The sequence below is a fragment of the Manacus candei genome, unplaced genomic scaffold (assembly GCF_025592945.1).
Source record: "Manacus candei isolate 608988 ecotype Guabito, Panama unplaced genomic scaffold, ASM2559294v1 h1tg000014l, whole genome shotgun sequence".
NCBI classification, from domain to species: Eukaryota; Metazoa; Chordata; class Aves; order Passeriformes; family Pipridae; genus Manacus; species Manacus candei.
This window is the reverse complement of record NW_026138062.1, coordinates 76,760,828-76,783,548: the sequence shown is the minus strand read 5'-3', so window position 1 is coordinate 76,783,548 and position 22,721 is coordinate 76,760,828. Positions and strand designations below refer to the sequence as shown.

The window sequence follows — 22,721 nt, the reverse complement described above, 5'->3', positions numbered from 1 at the left end:
TTATTGCAAATCTATTCTTGGTCAGTGTCTTAATTAAAGTGTTTGCTTTGATCACATTAAACAACATACAGTAGTGAATGATGGTTCAAAAAGCTAACATGTTAATGAAAAAGTAATGGCTTTTCTTTTTCTTTTGAAGGAAGTCACAGTTTTACTATAATTAACACTATCATGATACATTAAAGATAAATCATGTATAGGTAACTACACAAAGAAGAAAGGACAACCTATTTTGTGTAATTCTATTTCTATGCTATATTTCCTTTCTTGTTTGTTTTTTATTAACAGAAAGATGATCCCTTTATTTAAGAAAACAACAATAAAAGCAGAATAGATGTTTTTCTGTTCACAGGGAGGATCACATTGTGATTTGTTTTAAGAATGGGAATAAAAAGAATTCCTTACTTCTCCAAAAACACTCTCTCTAGAAATCTGAGTATGAAGGTACTCAAACTGTGTCTCCTTTTCTTTATCTGACCTGGTGCAATTATCCCTTTCAAAATTTATTAATTCAGTTTTTACTATACTAAGTGGCTTTATATTTCGGGGGAGGGGGAAAAGTGAGTATACAAATAGGACTCTACTTTTTATATTTAATATTTTTACCATCCTGTATTATGTTGAGCATGTTTGCATAAATCTGAAAAATTTAAGCACGGTGGTTAAGATTTTATTTGGAGTTCACTGTAATACACAAGCTTACAAAAATTTAATCTGCGTGTAGATGAACGAGCACTGTTTTTTCAAAGTTGTTCCCCTGGAAATTCTGCAGCCAATTAAAAGCTGGTGAAGGGACACTTCAGGTGGAATGTCACCCATCCTTTTTAGCAGTTTGGTTCCCTCACAGTTTCCTGTGGGTCGTGGAGTCCAAGGAGAGCAGGAGGCAAAGCTGTACTTTGCATGTGGGAGGAAACACAGATTTTGTCTGTACTCCTGTCACATCTCTCACTGCCTCCTCTTTGTATTCAGCTCTAGTCTGACAGGACATGTAAAAGCAACAGAAGTGTTAAGTCAGACCTTCCAAGCTCCTTGAGGAAGGCATTGGGTTTTGTTAATGGTAACTAAGGATGTACAACGTGCAGTGTGGCCACTTGATGTGTCATCTTAACCTGTGGGACCTTTATCTATGATGTCCTGCACTAGTATTTCATGTCAGGCAGGTTAGGAAGCATCTCACTACTGAACCAAGAGTTGGAGAAGAATTCAAGTCTGAATTCTCACCCATTACCCCAAAAATCTAACCTTGCAATTAGCGCTTCTTTCTTTTTCACTGTGTTAATTCCAAAACAGAACAGTACTGAGACTCATGGAATCAGAGTAGTTTGGGTTCTCTTTTTGTCTCCCCTGGAACTTAAGGCAAGATACTACTCACTATTTCACTATTTTGAAACATACCCTGAAGCTTTTCCTTATGACCTTCTTTTTGGATCAGTTTTCCTTGTAAGATGCTAATACAGCCAAAAAAGGGAAATATTGCAATGTTATAGGCTCTCTGTAATCTGAAAAGATCCTTCTAAATACCCCCAAATACTTACTTCTGTGTTGGCTTTGCTCGTTGAACAACTCCTTTGGAAAAAATCCTTAAATTAATAATTTTTAAAACAGTCTTTATTCTCACATTACAAAGTAGGTGTTTTCATACAAAGCCTTTCTGAACATCCATTTAGGAACCTCAGCGGGAACTCTGGTGTTCTCTGGTTCGGAATCTTGTAGCTGCACTACCCATTGACTTCAATGGGATTTTTGAACCCTGAGAAGCCATGGCAATCAGCTTTTTTTTTTTTTTTTTTTTTTCTCCTACGTGTGGATTTAGACACCTGATTTGAGGAATTCACATTGAGAAATACTGATATGAGTATGGGGTTTTTCTCTCTGTCTTTTTAGAAATCAAAAAATTGAAATGTTCGATGGATTAAAGAAAAACAACAACAACAACAAAACCAAAGAGGGCCGTGGCTGGGGTGTGCTGTGAGCGCGGCACTTCCACAGGTGCGACACCTGGCAGGGGGTGGGGTGGCAGAGGGCGGCAGATGTTACCAGCTCACACACCACACCCACGCCCCCGAGGAGGCGGCTTCCCTATCCTTACCCACGCTCCCGGTATCTGGTGAAGGAATTAATAATTAAAAAAAAAAAAAAAAAAAGAGAGAAGAAAAAAGAGTAAATGTTGCGAGGATGCCAGGACCGCCTCACTCCTGCTTGTCTCTTGTATCCCCTTGGTGTAACTTCAAGAAGCGATGCCAGCGGCATCCCAGTGGCCACCGGGGCGGCCCCCCTCTCCTGCGAGACGGAGGAGACGCGTTTAAAGGCTCGCACCCCCCTTAAACCGCGGCCCTTCCCGATCGGAGCGCACCCCTCGGGATGCGATTTTTCCCTTGCCTTGTCGACTAACCCCCTCTAGCGCCGAGCCCGCCGCACTCGCCCCGCGGGCCGCCGGCACCGGGCGAGGCGAGGGGGCGCTTCCCTCGCCCGCCTCACGCCCCGCGCCCCGCGCTCCCCTCGGGCGAGCGAGGAGGGGCGACCACTCCTTCGCTCTCCATCCCTCCCTCCATCCCTCCATCCCTCCCTCTCCCGCTGCCCCAGCTGGCTGGCGGGGCTCGGTGCCGGAGCGCCCCCGGCGCGGGGCCGCGCTGGCTCCCGGCGGACTCGGTGGACCCGGCCCCCGCCGCGCTGGGCGCAGCGGGGCGGCCCCGCGGCCGCGCCGGAGGAGGAGAGGAGGGGAAGACGACGAGAGCGCTCTCGCGGGCGGCAGCGGAGCGGCGGCACCAAAAAACTGCGGCACGCAAATCAGGAGGGAGCAGCGAGCATCACACCAGAGCCGCCCGGTTTCTGATTGCTCCGCGGCAGGAGCGGGGAGAGACACACACTCACTGAGAGAGAGGGGCGAGTGGCGGAGACGGGGGGGACGGCGGCGGAGAAGGTTTCGGCAATGCCGCCCTGCAAGTTTTGCTTGATGCGTTCGGGAGAGTGAAGGAGGTTCGCCGGCACTTCTCGCCCTCCTGCCCCGGGAGCTCGGCGGGGCGGGGGCGAGACACTCCGAGCCTGAGAAGCTGAAGCCCCTCGGCGCTGCCTCCGGCCGGGGATGCGGGGCACCGTGCAGCGCGGCCGGGGGAGGAGGCTGCTCCCGCCGACGAGGCTGCTGAGGCTGCCAGGGGCGCTCCTGCGGGGCTGAAGGTGCCACCGGGCAGAACCGCGGGAGGGAGCGGGGCGCGACCCCCGTGTCCTCGCCGCCACCGCCTCGAAGTTGCCGGAGCTCTCCCGGTTCCCAGGGCGGCTGCCGTGCTCCGGGACCCCGCCGGTGGATGCTCCCGCCCCGGCCCGGGCAACCCCCGGTGGCATCGCGGGCAGTGCGGGCAGCGCATCCCGTGTCCCCCCCGCGCCGGCCTGAAGGAGGACGGGCAGCCCCCGCGGGCCGAGGGCGAGGGGAGCACCAGCCATGGGGTGTTGTGAGATGAAGGGATTATTGCTCTGGAGAGTCGGCCTCTTCCTCCCCCTGGTGACAGCGCGCCCCGCCGCCGCCGGGCACGTCGCCAGCAACCACGGTAAGTGAGGACGGCCGAGGGGAGAGTGCGGGTCCGGGATCCCCGCAACTTTGCGGCAGGGTGCGGGGATGGAGGGAGTGGATCCCCCTCTGCTCGGTGCCCATCCTCTCCCGGCCCCTGATGGGGGCACAGGGATGCGGGACACGGCGCCGCCCGGAGACCACCGCTCCCTGCCGCCTGTGCCCCGCACAAGTTGGGTGTTTGGGGACAGCGGGGCTCTGCTGCCCATCCCACCCCGCCCGGGCGAGGTGCTGTCCCCGCTAAGCGGGATAACGCCCCGGAGCTCCCCACAGTCTGCCCGGTCATCGCCGGCCGCCGTGCTTTGGGAGGAGCAGCACGTCACTCGAAGTTGCCTCCCGGTGTGACGGAGCGGTAGCATCCTTTCACTTGAAGTGTGGTTTTAAGGTTTACCTTAAAAAGGTTTACCCTAGAAAGGTTTACCTTAGAAAGCTTTACCTTGCCCAACGCAGAGCACCTCCAGCATGGGTTTGGGAGAGCTCACCGAGCGTTAAGGGAAATCACTGCTCTTCCGAGAACTGCCCAAAGGCGTCTGACTGTCCTTAACACCCAATTTGTGCGTGCTACGGTCTGATTGTCCGGAAAAAAATCTCTGTAAGAGATACGTGCTCATCAGGTCTTGCCGAAGACGGTGTTTTAATTCGTGTTGTAAGGTGTGCGTGTAAGAAAAATGCCTCCGAATTAAGAAGGGAATCATTCTGTTTGTAAAAATGAAAATGCATAGTACACCCAGAGGATATAAAACATGATTTGGAAGGACTGAAGAAGCCCAGACCTGATTGTGAAACATGTTACATATTATCAAACACCTGGTAGAACAGAGTATTTCCTTAACTGCTTGGGTTTTGTACATCTCTCTATTGAAGTTATAGAGGATACACCTATTCCTAAATTTTGAGAGTCTTATTTACTTTTAATATTATTTTTGTACAGTTTTACTTTTTTGAGGTTTTAGTGTGATACGACTGAAATGTGGGAATTGAAGAGTATTGAATGAAGCAACTGAATGTTGCTTCTGCCACAAATTATTTTAGCTGCTGTACTGAAAGGAGTACTGAAAATGGTTGTGGTGGAAATGATGGTGAGAGAAAACAAACTGGGCTTAGCCATGGAGTGCTATCAAATATACAGTTAATGTATTTTCACATTTTTGTTCTACAGTCTATTTTCAGGGTTCATTTTATCCACCTGAGTAACAGTGAAAACAGAGAATAAAATACCTAGAAAAGAGGAAAGTACAATAGTATGGCCACAAATACCCTGTGCCATCAGCATGAGTTATGGCAGGGACATTGCAAGTTACTATTATTCCTTTACGTCTTCTATGCTAACTGTGATGAATAATTCCAGTTTATAATAGTATAGGATAGAGTCATATCAATGCTATATTAGATTTTGCCCTTTCCCATGGCTTAGGAGACATCAGACTCTCACAGTAATACAACACAGTTTTCCTTTTATGTCACAGACATTAGTGCATTCCCATATCTGCTACATTACCACAAGGCCTGACAAGACACACGAATACAGTTTGAAAAATAATCTATTCAAGGCATATGCATCAAAGGCAAAGAATTTTTAGCAAGTTAGGCTAGGTTTTAAACTAGTATTTGATGTTCTAGGATTAAATTTTAATTAGTGTTTTAAAAGGAAAGCAAAAAATGGGGAAAATAGTTGCCAAAACAATTTAGCCCAGAGAAAAGTCTGCCAAGGATGAAGTGGGTTTTTGATGTTGACATAACTTTCCCCAACAAGTTCTGCATAGAGTACTGGGGAGTTACCTGACTTCTGAATAACTTCCCTTTCTTGCTTCAAAACTTCAAATAAAAGGAGCAACCTCTTATCTTTGGTATGGTCGTAGTACCATACAAGTCAAACAATAAGTTTAACTCAAAAAAACCCAGATAAACTGAAAACTGACTGAATTAATACAGGTGCTTTAATGTGCACCACCCCACCTGATTAATAAAATTCTAGCAAGAAGAGTCTCCTTTTAATGATGACTTTCTCTAAATCCAGGAATTGAATGAAAGAATACTACAATAAAAAAGTTGCCTCATTGTTGAAGCACTTCAATGTGCAAGTTTAAAATGCTATTTACTAACATTTGGAATCTTGTCTGTAGAGGATTTTTTTAAATCTTGTGAGGAAATATAATCTCTTCAATTTTCATAAGGTGGTATTTTCATCATGCACCTCTTGGAAATGTTTGCAATAATTGCTGTTGGGTTTTCACTAGTAATTATAATATTGATATATTAACTTGGTTTTACTATCTAGTATATTTGGTCTTCTATTTTGTATTTAGAAACATATCAGCATTGATAATAAATTACAAAGGAATGTTTTGTTTGGGTTTCTTGATTGTTTGTGGGGAAAGGATGGAAGGGCAATAGGTTTATTAATCTGACTTGATAAACAGACAGCCCTTCCACTTCACTCTTACTGGTTTATTTCCTGTGATTAAGGAGGGATTTTCAAAAAATTAATATAATCCCATTTTATCAATTGGTATTATAACTATGTTGGGATTAATCTTTCTATTTTCATCAAACAGAAGGAAATATATACTTTGTTTTGTATAGTTCCAAGGCTCTTAGGTTGCCTTTCTTCACCCAGTAAGTCAATGTGTGGTGTCTTACAGTATCTGTAACAAGGCAGACACAAACAATACTATTGACAGGAAAGCAAACTTACTCATTCATCTTAATGGAGTGGTAAGTTCAAAAACAAATTATGACCATGCCAAGGGCAAGTTTTTACTGGTAAGAAAAACCCTGCAGGTGTTCTGTGTAACAAAACTGCCTGAAATATAAGGCTCAATTAGTGGAGTTAGTTGAGTGCTTGCATGTCCGGGTTAAATTTCCAGGAGTTGTCCGTGACATCCAGTATGAACAAGTTGCATTACTAGGCAAGGTTTCTGCCTATGTTGTAGCTTTGCTGTTTGATTGAAGAACACAATGAATTGGGCAATTGCTCTAAAACCTAAATTTACAGATAATAGCCTCTGTAGACCCGTGCAGTTCTTTGTGCAGGACATGTAGGAGGTTTTCAGATAAAGGTCACGTCAGGTAACAGCTCGATGGTACTCTGTGCTGTCTGTGCACACTTATATGTTTCTACTTATACAAACCAGAAGGAATTTTTGCACCATGGCTTCTTTCAGGTCCTATCTGCCATTATGTAGCACCACACAATTAATTTCTGAAGTAAACTATAGAATTTGCAGTTTATAACACATTATGCCTGTCAATGAACTGTAAAAGGAAACTGTTGCTTTTTCATTTACCAGGTACTGTTACATCTTGTCAGGTTATGCAAGGTTGGTCTCTTTACACATACCTCTAAAAGGCATCTACATTCATTCTCATCTTCTTACAAAAATGTGGAAGTAAGAAATAATGTCATCAAGTGTCACTTCTCAAATTCACATAGCCTTCATTTTCACAATTACACTTGATGTAAATTGGACAGCTCAAAGTAAAGTTATTTGATTCTGGTATTAAAATATCAGACAGATTACTAATGACCTTAAGTCATTCAGCAGTTGAAAGGAGTTCGCTTATTTTTATTCACATATTTATTTCTTTAGAAGTGCAATCCCCCACAGATAAGTGCTCTTTCTGAATACAGCTCTCAGAATTTTTCTGTAGGAACAAGGAGACCAAGGACTAAGTGTTTGGAGTGACTGAACTTTTCTCTGAATGAAACTGATGCTTTTCTGCTAGAGGATATCTCTCATTTTGAGGACTTAAAGCACTGTAAAGAAGGCTGTGCTGCTGCCTGTATTGTGTTCATCTTGCTGTTCAGTTGTCTAGCTAATATTTTTTATAAACAACCTTGCAGAAAAATTAGCAAATTAAATAAACAAAGCTTTTAGATGTCCCACATCATTATAGACTTGAGTACTGGTGAAGACTTTGGAACCTCTGCAGTTGTAGACATGCATGAAGTGACCTGTCATCAAAAGCCTTGATTTGTGTGCCATTAGATGAATAGATTTAAGATTCGTGCTTCTTGATATATTCCTGGTGTTGTGCTTGGCAGTACTGAGTGCTGTTTGGGTATTTTGCTAATTGGACAAATGAGAATGCTTGGTATGGAAATATTAAATATTAAAAAAAATGCATAGCTTAAGCAGACATAATTTAAAACCAAATCAGTACAGTAGTTTTTCATGTAATTTGTGGGTGTGGAAACACCACAGAGGAACTGAAGGGTTTCCTAAAGTCTACAACTTGGCCTTGTTGAGAAACGAGGCAAGTAAAACTTTATGCTAAATATCTTAAGGTTTGATACAGAATGACCATTCTTATCCTTCTACAAATTTAACTCCTTGGTCAGATAGCACTTTTTTTTTTTTTTCAAATGGTTTACAAAGGAAAAAGAGGGAAGGAAAGAACATGTAGTAAATTCAGTTTTTCTTAGGAAAATCTCCTCTTTGTTTCCAGATATATGTTTTTAGATCTGAACTCTACTTAAGGGTTTGTTTAGGATATCTGAGGTTGGACTTTTCACTTGAGAATTTTAGAAAAGTCTAAAAGTTCAGTAAATTTTTTGTCAGTGAGACAAAGAGCAAGTCTATATCAATTTTTTGGCTATTTTTTTAAATTAAAAATGTAACAGCTTTAAAATCTCCTTTTAATGATTAGAGATAGTTAGAAAATTATAAATATATGCAATAGGAGAAGCATTTTATTGTTATTATCTCAAAATACAACATAGCTATGTTAGGATATATTCTTGTTCCAGCTGTGCATATTTCCATTAGGATCCCTGGATTTCTCTACCTTGGCATTGGCACAAAGAAGAGATTGACCTTTTGCTTGATAAGCCTGTTAACATCTGGCCTCTGTGACAGAGAGAATGGTAAATAGTATGGGAACAGATAAGTAGGTAAATAAATTATTTGGCCAAAATCTATCCTGACCTCTGGGAACCACATTATCATGCAGAAGAGGCCAACAAAAAACTATCTATTGCAAATAAATACATCTTCAGAAGCTGTTTTTGAACCTGCAAATGATATGTCAAGGTGCTGGAACTGAGAATTACTACTGAAAAGATTTCTCTTACCTGATAAAAACATGAAACTCTGTGCAGGATTTCTTTCTGGACCTTACAAAAGCAGGACAAATTTAAGTGACGTTATCTTTAGCTGATTCATTTCCATTCTAATCCCCCTAGTTAGTCTTCCAGGCTAACACTTATGCCAGCTCTCCTTATACAAGTTCCAGGGATGCTTCCATTATCAATCTTGCACCACCTTTTGTGTAGGTAGGCTATTGATCATTCCCACATCTAAGAACAAGTCTGTTCAAAATAGTCATTAAAGAGAAGTCACTTCAATTAATTTGGCAGCCATTTGTAATCTGAGTACTAATTTTACTCTGTTACAGCACAAAGCTTAGAGGCCAATCTTGGCTTTAAATCAACTGCCTGTTGTACATGGATGTCTGAAACCAGCTAATCCATTTTATCAAAAACACCCAAACCAAATCAAAACTGTCCCGACAAAATTAAAAACAAAACCCCTCAAGATTTTCCTAGTCTGTAGGAAAGTTTTGCTGATTCAATTGTCTCACCCACGCAACATAATATTTCTTTCTGTTAGCATTTCTATCACTTGTTGTCTTGGATATCTGTGTTTGGACTAAATCCTATCATCCTATAAAAAAAATAAAATGTGCTGAACGAATTGCTAATGGTGTTAATTATTAATTAGAGATGAATTTTAATAAATGAAGGTATTTTGATAATGTTGTAGATACTTTTATAGATAATAAACAACCACTGACCAAACAATGCATGGATGGTTTTCTCCCCTTCAGTTTATGATACTGTACAAGTAGTTCTCTGCTCTTTAAACAATTATTTCAACCTTTAAGCGAGCACTCTCTACTACTTTCTTTAATTAATCTATTCCCATTTTAAACATATAAAACTTCGACAATTATTTCACGCTTTTAAAGAAAGTAGGGGTATTTTGATCTTTAAAGTAAGACTAGATTAAAAAATTGCTCTAAGATTGTTGACTGACATCTCTTTTGAGAGCTCAGTAGCCTTAGTTTTTTTAAATTCAAAAACATTTATTGTATGAGGAGATTATATCTAGATTGAAAATAAAGTTTCCTTTCTGTATTATAATCTGAAGATTTAAAATCTGTTTTGTCTCTAGGTAGAAACAGAAGTTCTTGGTTTGTGTTTAGGTAGATTTCTAAGAAACTGATAGATTATTTTTTTCCTCTTGAAAGGTGGTTTTATTTGTTCTGAGTTGACTGAGTTCCAGACACTCTTTGAAGGTGTCTGGTGTTTGCTGACAGGTTCTCCAAAAGAACAGTATCCAGTTAAGTACCCAGTGTTTGAAGGTTAACTGCACAGAAGCTCCTGAGAGGTCAGTGGAGCTTTGTGGGACAGGACAAGCAATACCTGTGTGAGAAGCACTAACGTAAGCAAAGCAGAGTGAACATTTTAATATACATTTTAATATGTTAACTGCTTTGGTAATGCAGCATTCCTTCATGCCAATGTGGTTTTGAAATTACACAGATTTTAGCTTAGAATAAAGTCAGTACTGTGTCACTTCTGTACAAAAGGAAAGGTGGGCAGGAGGCACCATCCGTACCAAAGCACTGAGGAGGAATGCACAGAAGGAGGACACAGTTAAAAGGTGTATTTACTGGGAGCTCTCCTGTCTCAATCCATTTAATGGCTTCTGCACCTAGAACAAAAGGGGAAAAGTCACATAGAGCAAACAGCATCATTGATGCATGTAATGAGTGATTTGTTTTGGCTGGGGACCCTTGGTTAGAGAGCACTTGCTGCTGTAATTTGTATTCTCTGACTGCTGGTTGCTTCTTAGCTTAAAATAAAGGAATAAAAGAATGAGTTAGAAAGCATTCCATAAAAAAACACACTGGCATTTTAATCTTGCTACAAGTGATTATCTTTCTGAATTTCCCCAGGCTAGTTTTCTCTTTGGGTTCCAGCCGCTGATTTAAAATCAAATTCTATCAAAAAAAAATCTACTAAAATTTAGAATTGTTCAATTATATTTTGGACATCTTAAAAAAAAATAAATCAAGGGAGATCTTGCAATTTTTTCCCTTAGTGCTTCCAGTATTTGTGGCTCAAAATCGATTTCATCAAAAGCATTTGGATGAAGGATTCAAAATATGGTTTGAATCCAGCAATTTCTGCTAAACCAAATGGGGCCATATAAAAATGCAAAGTCCTTCACACTCTGTTATGTGTGGCCACTGAAGACATTTGAAAAGGAAGGTGAGGGAAATGTAAAACCTTTATCTCTGTTAGGTTGCCTTTATTTGTATTGCAGAGTTTGCTAAACACATGCCAGAATGATACAGTAGAAACACCCACTTAGAGGGTTATTTTAGATTTAATCATTTAGTTTAGTGGACTTTATTTCTTAGAGGGACATTTAATTTAGGTAAATATGAATACTGTTAGTATTTAGGAATGAAGAAATATGATGGGAGAGCTGTGGCAAACAGGAGCTTCTCAGCCAAACTCTCTTTCAGGTGCAATGGAAACCCAAACTCTGTTTCTGCTGAGACAACGGTAAGAATATTTACCCTCTGATTTTGGTATACGATAAAAAAGTCATAATATTGCATATTTCCAGACCCAGAATTTCAGAAAGAATTTCCATTAATGGTTCCTCTTGATGCAGCTGAATATAATGATATTATCATAAACTCCATTTCTCTATAGAATACCTAGAGGGCATCTCATCTAGTGCAGCGAATGGATGGTGGTGGTTGAAAGGAATCCAGCACTTCTTGGGGCTGTTGTTTAATACCTGGCTCTGTGCAAACATTAGACTGCACACACAGTTATTTTTTTTGCTGTTGAATCTCTTCAGAAGTACTATTTTGCTCAATATTCTTTTGAGTAAACCTTGTGTGTCTTTACAGCCACTGTTCTGAGGAGAAGAGTTAAAGGCCAGTGCTTTTGGTTTAGGTGGACAGGTTGTGGCACCCAGTACATGTCCAAGGAATTAGGTTTTTTGTGCTCAGAGGTGGGTGGCAGGGTTGATACAGCACCTTGGTTTTCAGTGTAGTCTTCAGTGAAACTTAGGGTTCTTTTTTTTTCCTGTGCATAACTATGTTGTTCTCTGCTAGGAACATTGTCTTCCTATTTTAAAAATTCATAATACATCAAAACTCAGTTTGTAAAAATGCTGACTGCAGATGAAGTGGATTTGTACCACACAAATGAAAGAACTAAAGCCTTTTTTGCCGTTTTGTGTACCTGGTCTCTAAACAGCCTTCCTGAAGCCAAAGCCTCAACCTCCCAGCAGAAACCTTGGCCAGCTGGTCCTGGGAGCTGTTTTATTCCCACTGCCATGAGAACCAGCTATCTTTGATGTAGCTTGTGAGCCATTGGGACTTCAGTTCTGGTAGTCCCTGACTTCTAAGTGTGGGATTTGCTAATCCCAACAGTGTGAAAATGTAGGTAATATGAACTTTCCTTTCCAACTGCAGATTTTATATTTTAAAAAGTTCATTTTTTTCTTTCCCTCTTCACATATCATTCACATAGGGTACTTTATTTAGATTCAGAGTGTAAACCTCCACTAAATCATCTGAATTCCTTAACACAGGAGAGATGCCATCTTCCATGGGGTAAGCATTAGATGGTAATGAAGGCATGCACCTTGCCAGGAGATTACGTTAAGCAGCAGTGGAATTTTGAAACTTGCATTTGAAATAGGCTCATTTTCAGGTAACACACCAGATTTGTCCTCTCTACCTTAACAGCCATAAGGATTGTGATCTCCCATTCTGTGTCTCTGTCACTTCATTTGGTCTTGCCTTTCTTTCCTCTTTTTACTTTTCTTAACCTTACTCTTCTACTAGCTGTTTTCTGCCCGTCAGTGCCCACAATTTCCTTTTTATTTCTGTTTTTCACAGCTCTGTTCCTCAGTTTGTTGCATTTGATTTTTGGATGTTTCTCTTCCTTGTCCTTTCACTCTCTGAGTGCTGAATGAGATGAGACAATGGAGATGGAAGCATTCTGTACTTGTTGACTTGGAAGGAACGAGACAAAATGAAAGGACTATCTTGTGCAAATTGATACACAGAGTCTGTTAAGGGTGGAATGCTCTAAGTTTTGGCAGTGCAAAAGTTTCCAATTGCTGTAGAGAACATGTTGTGCAGCTTGGGTAAATCTAAGCTTGTAGCAGAAGACATCAGCAAATGTCTGTCAAAATGCTTCAGATCACAGAAATGCTGGTCTTTAAGATGCAAAACACATTTTCCCTTCTCTCACTCTTGGAAATGTTTGAATTTTTTGTAGAAGTCCACTTCAAACATAGGGTTTGAAACAGAATATTTTAGTTTGAAAAATGTTGGAAAGGCAAAAAACTATGTTATAATTTCACAGTTAAGCAACAAGAGCCACAACCACAGAGGAGGTCACACAACCGTAATGGAGGTCACTTGTAGCTACTTGCCCATTTTATTCCTTTCTCATGGCATACCTGTTGTTGCCACAATACATTAGAAGTTCCACTAATGCTTAGCCTATTCACTTTACTACTAATAATTTTCCTTACGAATTTTGTATTAAGTAGTTTTGATTTTAAGTAATGTACTGAGGCCTTAGCATTAGCGGATTTCCACTATATTAGAGCAAATTAGGAAATTATTTTTAATAGCTATAGTCCAATAGACGTATTTTATACATGAGAGGTATGCCTCGAGAAATAAAAGCTGATGGATATTTGTGTCACACATGGATATTTTGCAAACAAAAAAGAAGATCAATAATAGATTAGGCTTGATTAGATGTTGACATTTAGAGCTGCACATGGCTTATGTTAAATCTAGTGACAACAGGCAGTCTTCTCCTGTTTTGCATTTGTACCTCCATTCGTGGTTCTGCTGGATCATGGAACATCCATTGCAAAGGTTAATGGACACATTACCATACAGCTTGTTGGATGGTTCAGGCTTCAGCCTGGAGGGCTGAATGTTTTATAATCCAGTTTGCCTTATGTGGAATATCAGTTGTTTAATTTTTTTTTGTATGAAATTCTGAATTGCTTGAGTGTTTAGATAAGTCCAGAATAATTTAAGGACTCATTTTACACCCTGCCTTCCACCATACACTTGTTTAACTCCACTGCAATTTAAGCATAGTTGCACCTGACTTGCATTCTTTTTAAGGGAGAAAAGAGTGAGAATTATGGTCTTTAGTTATTTCCTTTCCATTTAATAAATATATCAAAAAGTGATCCTAACAGAAAGTATTACTTCATCTTGGTATGTAGGTTTTCCCAAAAACATCTAGCTGTTTATTCTTATTTCATTTTTCCTCCTGGTCAGTTTTTAATGCACAGTTTTCCCTCCCTCAGCAGGATTACCAAATTGATCTTTTCACCCAATTGCCCTTTGCAAAAACATAAGCTTTTCCCAGTCCATAATTAAAAGCGACTGAAAAGTCCCAAGAGGTTTGTTAATGTTGTGTTTCTACCTTTCAATTCCAACCAATACTGTTTTCTTTTACAAACAGTAGTCTGATAGTTGGTGAGAGCTGCAGGACAAGCTCAGGGGGCAAGAGGCCCTGAACTGCTGATCCTTTGCATAAATCAAAGGGCACCTGTGGCATGACCAGGTGGGCACTGGGACTGTGAGGGGATAAAAGCCATGGGGCTCCCTGGTTCGGCTTCCTTGCTCTGAGGCACGACCTTGAGTTGTTACCGTGCTGTGAATAAATGGCTTTATGGAAGGAGACATCTGAGACTCTGCTAAGGGAAAACCAGGATCAAACTGGTGAGGAAACCTGGTCTGACTGTGATTGGGTCATGCAGGGAGTCAAACAGGACACTCGCCAGGTCACTGGAGCCACGGCTGGGAAGGACTTTGGTCCCAGTAGTGAAGGTCTCTGGCATTGGGAATATGAATGGTCAGTTTGGGAAGTTTCCTTAACATTCGTTAATAACACTACAGCTTTTGAGTTTTGAGAAAAATCACTAAATCACGGCGTGGTTACACTGGTATAGATCCTGCTCTGGTGTTTGCTTTCTCTCCCTGGCTGTCAGTCTTGTTTCCTTGTTATTTGAATAAAAGTACAATGTGACCCTTTGAGGAAAAAAGTAATTCTGAGAACTCTGCTGAGGTGTCTGGCCTGAGTATCTTCACTTGTACACATACCTCAGAACAGGAATTTTTAATGTGTTCTGTTACATTAGTGTTTTATAGCCTGTGCAGCTTTCCCTACCAATTCCCAGTGTCGTTAGTAACCATGTATGTCAGTATGGCTGGAATCAGATTATGTCATTTATGTAAAGCACTTGCCCTATGAAATTGGAAGGTTCCAGTAATTCACTTGACATTCCAGAAGTAGGAGTGAATTAAAAAATCCCCAAACAGCCAGATATTTTCACTGCACAAGGATAATGTACTGTATACCCATTTACAAACAAGGATGGCTGAAGTGAGTCATCTGGAACTGCACTCCGCTGTGTAAATAAAACTGAGGATACACTGTAATTTCAAGGTGCAGTGTTTGGTTTATATAAAAGGAATGGGTAGAATTGGAGTTGCTGCATCACAGAAGTCAGGTCCAAGCACCAGACATTTCCCAGGCCGTGCTGATGTTGTGGAGTGTGAACGATACCGGTGTCAACATGTGGCAAAGCTGGGAATGCAAGAGAAAAACAGCAGAGCAGAACTGTCTGTTTGGGTTTATTGCTGTTAAGCAGAAGCTTGTTCGTTCCTTTCCGCTTTCTACTGTAGAAATTTTACCTTGCCTTTGAAACAGTAAAATTTGGATAAAATGAATATTGGGGTTTGGTGAGGTGTTCTGATGTGTTGTGTAAGGAGAAACCTCTTTGCAGGTGACAGGTTTGTGTGTCTTGCTCAGATTCCTGGAGGAAAACCAATTACCACCATCTGGGCAGACAAGAATTTTCTGCCTCTCCAGGACAGATGAGACTGCAAAAAACACTTGTGGTTTGAGATTTTTTTCTTTGCTGTAGCATGTAATAAAATTACCAGGTTCATAAGGACTGTATCTTAAAAAAAGAAGTCCTGCTGTGGACAGGTTCTTCATAATACTCTTCACTTAAACATCTGCTTAGTTAATGGTCTTCTTTTTTGATAGTGTGTGTAGGAAAGTTAGTAAGCTGACGTTCAATCTGTGCCAAGAGTGATTGAAGAGCTGTTAAATCTGTTGCACTATGTATTTTATCTTTTAATTGTGATTATGGGTGCTTGAGTCTCTGACATAAGTGATTCTTTTCTGGTATCTGGTGTTCTTATGTCCAGATGAGATGGGATTGCACCACAGTGAATAAATGACCTGGTTATTTGAGCTGCCAAGTAGTAGCTCAGGTTGACTTCACAGTTATTCAGCATGCACACAAAAAATTACTTTGAATGTTTGGGGCATTTGTTGTATGAAAATGTGTTAAAAGATTTTTGATCTGCTTTAAACTAAGAGAAAACTAGGGAAAGAAATTAATAAATAGTCTTGATATGAAATTCTTTACGAATAAAAGAAAATTCTTGTTAGTGAGCTTCATGGAGGTAGTATTTTTGAGCAGACAAACATTTATGCAGCTGTAAGGAGCACCAGTATGACTTTCATTACAGTAAAGTGATAAAATTTATTACTAAAGCTCCTAAAATAGCACTGAGCTATCCTTTTTTTTCAGATATTGATGTGAAAAAGTAGGGTTTTGATAAGGAAAGGGAGAAGAAAATAGGAAGAAGGAAGAGAAAATAAAAAAATCTGGTTCTCCTGACTTTCTCACATGAATATTCTAATTTGCAAAATTTTGGGTTTAATCTGGTGCTAAAAAAGTATTTATTCAATAATATATCATCTCTAGCCATAAGCATAGAGATTTGTAGACTCCAAGCAGATTCTACTGCTTTTTTAAAAGTCCATAATTTAACAAATATAAAAAATAAATTCATTCCAACGTAGAGTGGGAAAGAAATGTTATCAGCTCGAGTCCATTGATTCTATTTTTATTGCTCCAAACTGCTACAGTTCATAAAATGCAGTTTTACAGGCTATTAGTCCATAATGTGGATTATGTCCTTTGGAGAGTTATGTTAAAGATAAATGCAGTAGTTCAGAGAGATCTATATTGAAATTCTGGGAAGAGGGTTAAGAATTATTTAAGTTCTTTTTACTATGATCCAAAAGCAAATGGGTTGGAGGGGAGAGGTCGCCACCAGCTTCCAAGATGGGAAATGAAATTAGCAGTGAAAGAGTCAGTTTATCATTCAGCAAGTGGCTTAATTTCCTTGGAGGTGAGGAAAATATGTTTCTGTAGTATTACTGGCATTGAAAGTGGTTTTTAATTGTTCTTGAGAGAAAGAATAGTGTCTGCATTTTAGTGGTACCTGCCAAGATTGTTTATGCTGCATTGAGGGGCTCTGCGGACTGTAACTGTAACATAGGATGGGGAAAGAGCCTTGTTACCACAGTCAAATGCCTATGATGCTGTATAAAAAGTGATTAATTTTTATCCTAAATCTAGTTAAGCCATATTCCCTCATTGGATGGTTGTTCTGAACTCCAGTGCTATGAAATTCAAATGCATTTATGGACTGCATTTATTAATGAATGTTGCTTACTCATTTATGCTTGTGCTGGTGTTGTCCCAAGGCTTAAGAACATGTTTCCATTCTCATTTTTTTCTTCATCTCACTATTGTAGGAGGAGTCATATCTCTTTTTTGGGGTTTTGTTGTGTGGTTTTCATCTTTCATTCAATAAATTCCTGATCAATGTGACAAGCCTTTGCTTGTCCTTCATCCTGTTTAATTCACTTTTTCTTGAACAAAGGTGGCCAGAACCATGTAGAGCTTTGCTGGTGAGATTTTACTGGTACTTTGTGCAACAGTAGTGCTTTTATTAGAAATACTGGCCACTTTCTGTGATGGCATTTGTCTCCTTCATTCCCATGTTGTTCCAATGATCCTTGGTGGGCTTACCATGAGTTAATACATGGACATCTTATCTTCTGTCTGCTGCCAGACTTCATAAAAGAAATTACTCTTGGCTTTCATTGGATTGTCTGATGTTTTATATTTAATGTCCTTCTTATTATCCCAGATATGAAGGGTCATTCCTTCTCTCCTCACAGCCCCCCACATACTGTTTCAACCTTTAGTTGAGATGGCAATGCCTCCCCACTTTTCCATGAAAAAAACTCTCATTAGGACAAGCCCATTTTGGCCAAGAACATTACTTAAATAATAAATAAGATAGTCTCATGACTCATCCTTGAGTTGCACAGTTAAACACTACCTGTCTCAAAAGCACACCTTTTATGAACTTGCTCACCTCTTTTGCTCCCTGTATAAAGTGGCTTAAAACTCTTTTACAACTTATTTTAGTTTCCTAACTCAGTTTTATTTCTGACATTTATACAATGAAATGTACATTATAAGCTAGAATGTTCACTACCAATACGGTATTGCCACACAAATAAGCATTTAATAATATCTTAATAAGAAAACACAAATAATATCTGTGGATTCAAAACACTTTTCTGTTTGTATCATTCTGAAATAAGGCTGAAAGAAGCACTGCTTTCTTGAAGTCAAATTGAATGAAATTATCCTCAAATTCAGCTGTAATTTTACCTTAATGCATTATTATTCAGATGTCAGCTTTTTCTTCCATAATTTGATTCTGCTTGGCTATTAGGACTGCTCAGTGCTTACTCTGTTTTATTGCTCTTAGATGAAATAAATTAAGCTGTATAGCAATATAAAAGATAATATTCATTGTTATAAATTTGGCATTTACATGAATGAAACATCCTAAATTCCCCCTTCATCTGTTTTAAATTAAGTATGAGATTTAAATCACTTGATCTGATTGAGAGCAAGCACTGGAAATGAAGAGACTGTGGACAATCAAAAAAGCACACTGAGATTCTGATCAAGGCATTCATTATTGTTGGTGGGAAACAGTGTTAAACAGTAATTGATTGCATTCTGGAGAGGGTAGAGAAACCTACCATGAGAGAGTATTATATTCATTGTCTGGGAATGATTTTGAACAGGTGGCAAAGTGTGAGTAGTAAGGAATTCAAATTGCTCAAGTATGGTGGTGTAGTAAACGAGGCTTTACATCAATGTGTTCAATTTTAGATACTATCTCCTTTTATAGTTGCTTTTTTAAGCAGGGAGGTACTTAATTTTAACCATAAAATGTTTCCTTTTAACATTGACTTTCTTTATCTCACTCCTTATTTAACTCTCATTATAACCTCATTAATCCTTTTTATAGGCAAAGGAAAAAAAGATGTGCAAGTAAAAAAAAAATGTTTGGCCTGAAACTCCTCATAGACTCAAAAGTCTTAATTTAATGTATGTTATCAAGGATATTGTTTACTGCAGAATAACTCTGTCATTAATGAAAATGAAACCTTACTTCTTGCAGACAGACTTCTATCATTCAGCCTGAAAGGAGAAGGGAAGACAGTTTCACTTGCTATAGTTTTAGTATGTCTTGTAAATGACTGCATTTTGAAAGACTGTGATTTGGAATTTTAGACAAATGAGTTACTGATGATATATTTTGGATTCTAGATACAATTGTGGTGACAAGTTGTTCTCATGGAAGCAAATATGTGCCAAACCTGTTAGCTGCCTTTGCTTTCTAACTTGTGCATCATTCCTGATGTACAAAGAGTAATAACGTTTCTTTTTCACAGAGTCAGTGTTCATGGTGTTCCTGTACAGCCCCTAAATACATTAGCATTTTCAGTACCTATCCTGACTGTGTAGTATTCTCCAATCCATGTTTTCCTGCAGCTCCAGTTCTGTCTTCTGTTGTGAATTTTTTGCTTTTCAACATAACATCTCTCTTCCTCTGTCTCTCCATCTGTCTTCCCCCTTTTCTTCCTCTCTCCTCTTTCTCTCTGTTGTGATGTTCCCACCCTAAGGGGAAGGGAGCACCCAAGATCCGTAAATCCTTATGGTCAAAAGAAACAGCAGGAGTCAGAGAGTACCCAAAAACTCAGTTTTATCAGTAAATTCAACACTTGGCATGGATATTGATATGTCAGTCTCTGACCTACTGCATAAGAACATGGCAGTAGGTTTTGGATAAGGGGTAAGGGGGAAAGGAAGACAGAAAGAAAGAAATGAATTAGAGGAAGGGAGGGAGGAAGGAAGGAAAAAATGAAGGAAAAAAGTTCTTTGACCTCTCTGAAGCTCTACTCCTATCTCCATAAGACTGTATTTCCTTTTAGCCTCATCAATTCACATTATACTCTTGAAAATTCATTGTCTGACTGCTCTGGTTCACCCACTGAATCCGTTCTCTGCTCTGCAGGCTCTGTCAGTCTGTTGGTCCTTCACCAAACTACTGTCCTTCCTTAAAGTGCTGTTCCCACAGCTTTCCACTTTCATTGGGTTTTCCTTTGACTGTCAAATGCACTCATTCAGTCTTCAGGTAAAAACCTCTCCTTAGCCAGATGAGCTTTGGGCTTAGGGCTTGTTGATCTCAGTGGCTCCTGGCCTTTCCACAGAATAACCGATTTGCTGCCCCTCCAGGGGGGTACTTCCTTCTTGCAAACAGCAAAGTAGCATCTTCTACAGGTAACACTGTGCTCTCTTTCTCCAGCTTTACTTCCAAATCCTTTATAGTCCCAACAAGACTCTATAGTCCCAAAAAGACTGAGTCTGCAGTTAGAGAACCTACCCCTTAAAATCAGAGAAGAACCATTTTTAGGCAAGGCAAAGCCATTGAATTATCTGCCATGTAAAACTTGCATGAGACCTGCAGTGAAGTAAATCTGGGAGTGGGTGATTAGCCAGCTCTTCTCCCATCTGTCTTGTTTGTGACATTTAGGGCAGCTGGTCCCATAGAGACACCTACTGACTCCAAGGGCTCCTGTTCCACAGGAGGAGTGGGGAGATGAGGAAGCTGGGTTAGGGCTCTACCCTTACCCATACAATAAGCAGGCATGTACCCATGCTATAGCAGACTCCTTTTAAATGAAACTAGAATAGAAAATCAAGTAGTTTTGGAAGGCTTCATTAGCAGAATTTAGGTCACTCTGCAACCCAGTTTTCTCTGTGCTTTAATTACATCTGGTAAAATGCTCAATGAAAGGTGAAAAGAAAAGATTTCTATGTAATTGTGTATGTTGGGGCTTTAAAAGGAGTCAGCTGTATGAACTACAGAATTTGCTAAAGGAGGAGCATAAAATGCCTTCTTCATATGCTTTTCAAAGTACTTGTGTATGACAGACTTTCTTGGCAACAAGTACAGGGGCAATAGTAATTTTTCAGATTTGATCCTTGTTGTGTTGGTAAAACATATTTCACACTAGATCATAGATGTATGTACTGAATACAGAGATATGTAGATAGATGTAAACCTCATGAAAGTCAACAAGGCCAAGTGCAAGGTCAGGGCAGTCCTCAACCTCAGTATAGACTGGGGGACAAGGGTAGATTTAGACTGAATATAAGGAAGAAATTCCTTAGCTTGAGGGTGCTGAGGCATGGGAAAAGGTTGCCCAGAGAAGATGTGGATGCCCCATCCCTGGAAGTGTTTATGGCCAGGTTGGATGGGACCCTGAGCAACCCAGTCTAGTGAAAGATGTCCCTGCCCATGGATTAGATAATCTATAGAGGACCCCTCTAATCTGAACTATTCTGTAATTCTGTGATATACTGGAAAGCCTTCCCACACAAATTGAGCATTTTCATTATGTTGTAGTCTTCAGATAGGAGGAAAGAATAATTTTTTTAATTACTGCCTATTTTTCCTTTAATAGAGTAATTAATCTCCACAGTCGTGGTGCTATTTGTCCCCTTCTTGTGTTTACTGTACTCAGAGGTTTCAGGCAGAAAAAAAGGTTTTGAAGAAAAATGGTATAAAGCACATTTTAATTCAAACATTTCCTTTGTGGCAGTCATTCAGATCTAAAGGTTCCTGTATCCTACAGTAACAGTGTGTATGGATTATTATATTGTCTATATTTGGCACTGCCTTCCAAGTCCCTGGGCAGCACTCCAAGGATCCTCAGTGACATTCCTCTTGCATCACTGGGTTGTGTAACAGGTACTTAGGTCGTAAGTAGCCCTTGGAAGTGGTGCTTTGAAGTAAGTCAGAGAGTGCTGCTGCCTTTCCAGGAGCTGTCTTTACTGATGCAGTGCTGTACCTGCCACATCAGTGTTCATTCAGGTCAGTTAAAGTCTCACAAATACCATGACAACCTCTTATTACCAAGAAGACTCTTTTCAGTCATATCAGGAGTGACTGTTTTTACTTTCCACAGTTTTAGCAGCAAGGTTTTTTTTGCTGTTTAATTATTTTAGAAAATGCTGTTAAGTTCCAAAGTTTTTCTTTCTTCTGTTGATGTTTAAAGAGCTGTGGACTAGGAAGAGAGGATATTCAAAAATGTTCCCTGCAGCATATCCAAGTCACCCCTTGCACTACACAAAATTTGAAAAAAATTCGAAAGTAATATGGAATAGTAGCCTTTTTAGTTTCACTTCTTAGTATGAAATCAGAAAAAATAGGTTTTCTCCAATTAGATTAGTATATAGTTCCAAAAGAAAGAAGAGGGTAACTGTGTGGTTTTGATTATGAGACCAGTAACTCAGCAGATCAGGCGTAATAGTTTACTGTGTCAATGATGGCATTCTCAGATCTATTTTATGATCTTCAATTATCTTTAAAATTTAAATCTTCCTGATTGTGTATTAGAAGTATACCATTCAGAGCTCAAACTCTGTGTATAGTAGAGGTGAGTACTCCATGCTGTCCAATATTTTTAAAGCAATTCGTTCTTTGGTTACATAGTCAAAACTTATCTCCAGACAAGTAAGTGACAAGATATTTATTTGTTGATAATGTTAAAATATTGCAAACCTGATTAATTAGTAAAAACAATTATCTTAATGTGGGTAAAAAGACCAAGGTTTTCAAAGCCACTTATTATTAGCATGTACTTTAGGTTGACAGCCTGACCTAGCACCTGTAAAATGTTCATGCTGTGAAAACTTGGTGCTTGACACCATAAATTATAAATGAAGAGCTAGTGGAAAAGTGACAGACAGACTCAGTGAAAGAGAGAATTACAAAGCTCAAAAATATTAAACTGACTGGCTGCATGGATATTTAATCAAAGGAGATAAGAAGCATT

The 22,721-nt window shown here is 39.8% G+C and overlaps 1 protein-coding gene across 4 annotated transcripts in view; it reads left to right on the top strand.

Moving 5' to 3' along the window:
- Positions 1 to 3,306: 3,306 nt before the first annotated feature.
- EPHA6 (EPH receptor A6) overlaps positions 3,307 to 22,721 on the top strand; it is a 451,959-nt gene continuing 432,544 nt past the window's right edge. For all 4 annotated transcript variants that reach the window (XM_051779391.1, XM_051779390.1, XM_051779389.1 and 1 more), the window contains exon 1: positions 3,307 to 3,542. In XM_051779391.1, coding sequence (XP_051635351.1) covers positions 3,437 to 3,542 — 106 coding nt within the window. In that variant the 5' untranslated portion in view covers positions 3,307 to 3,436. The remainder of the gene's footprint in view (positions 3,543 to 22,721) is intronic.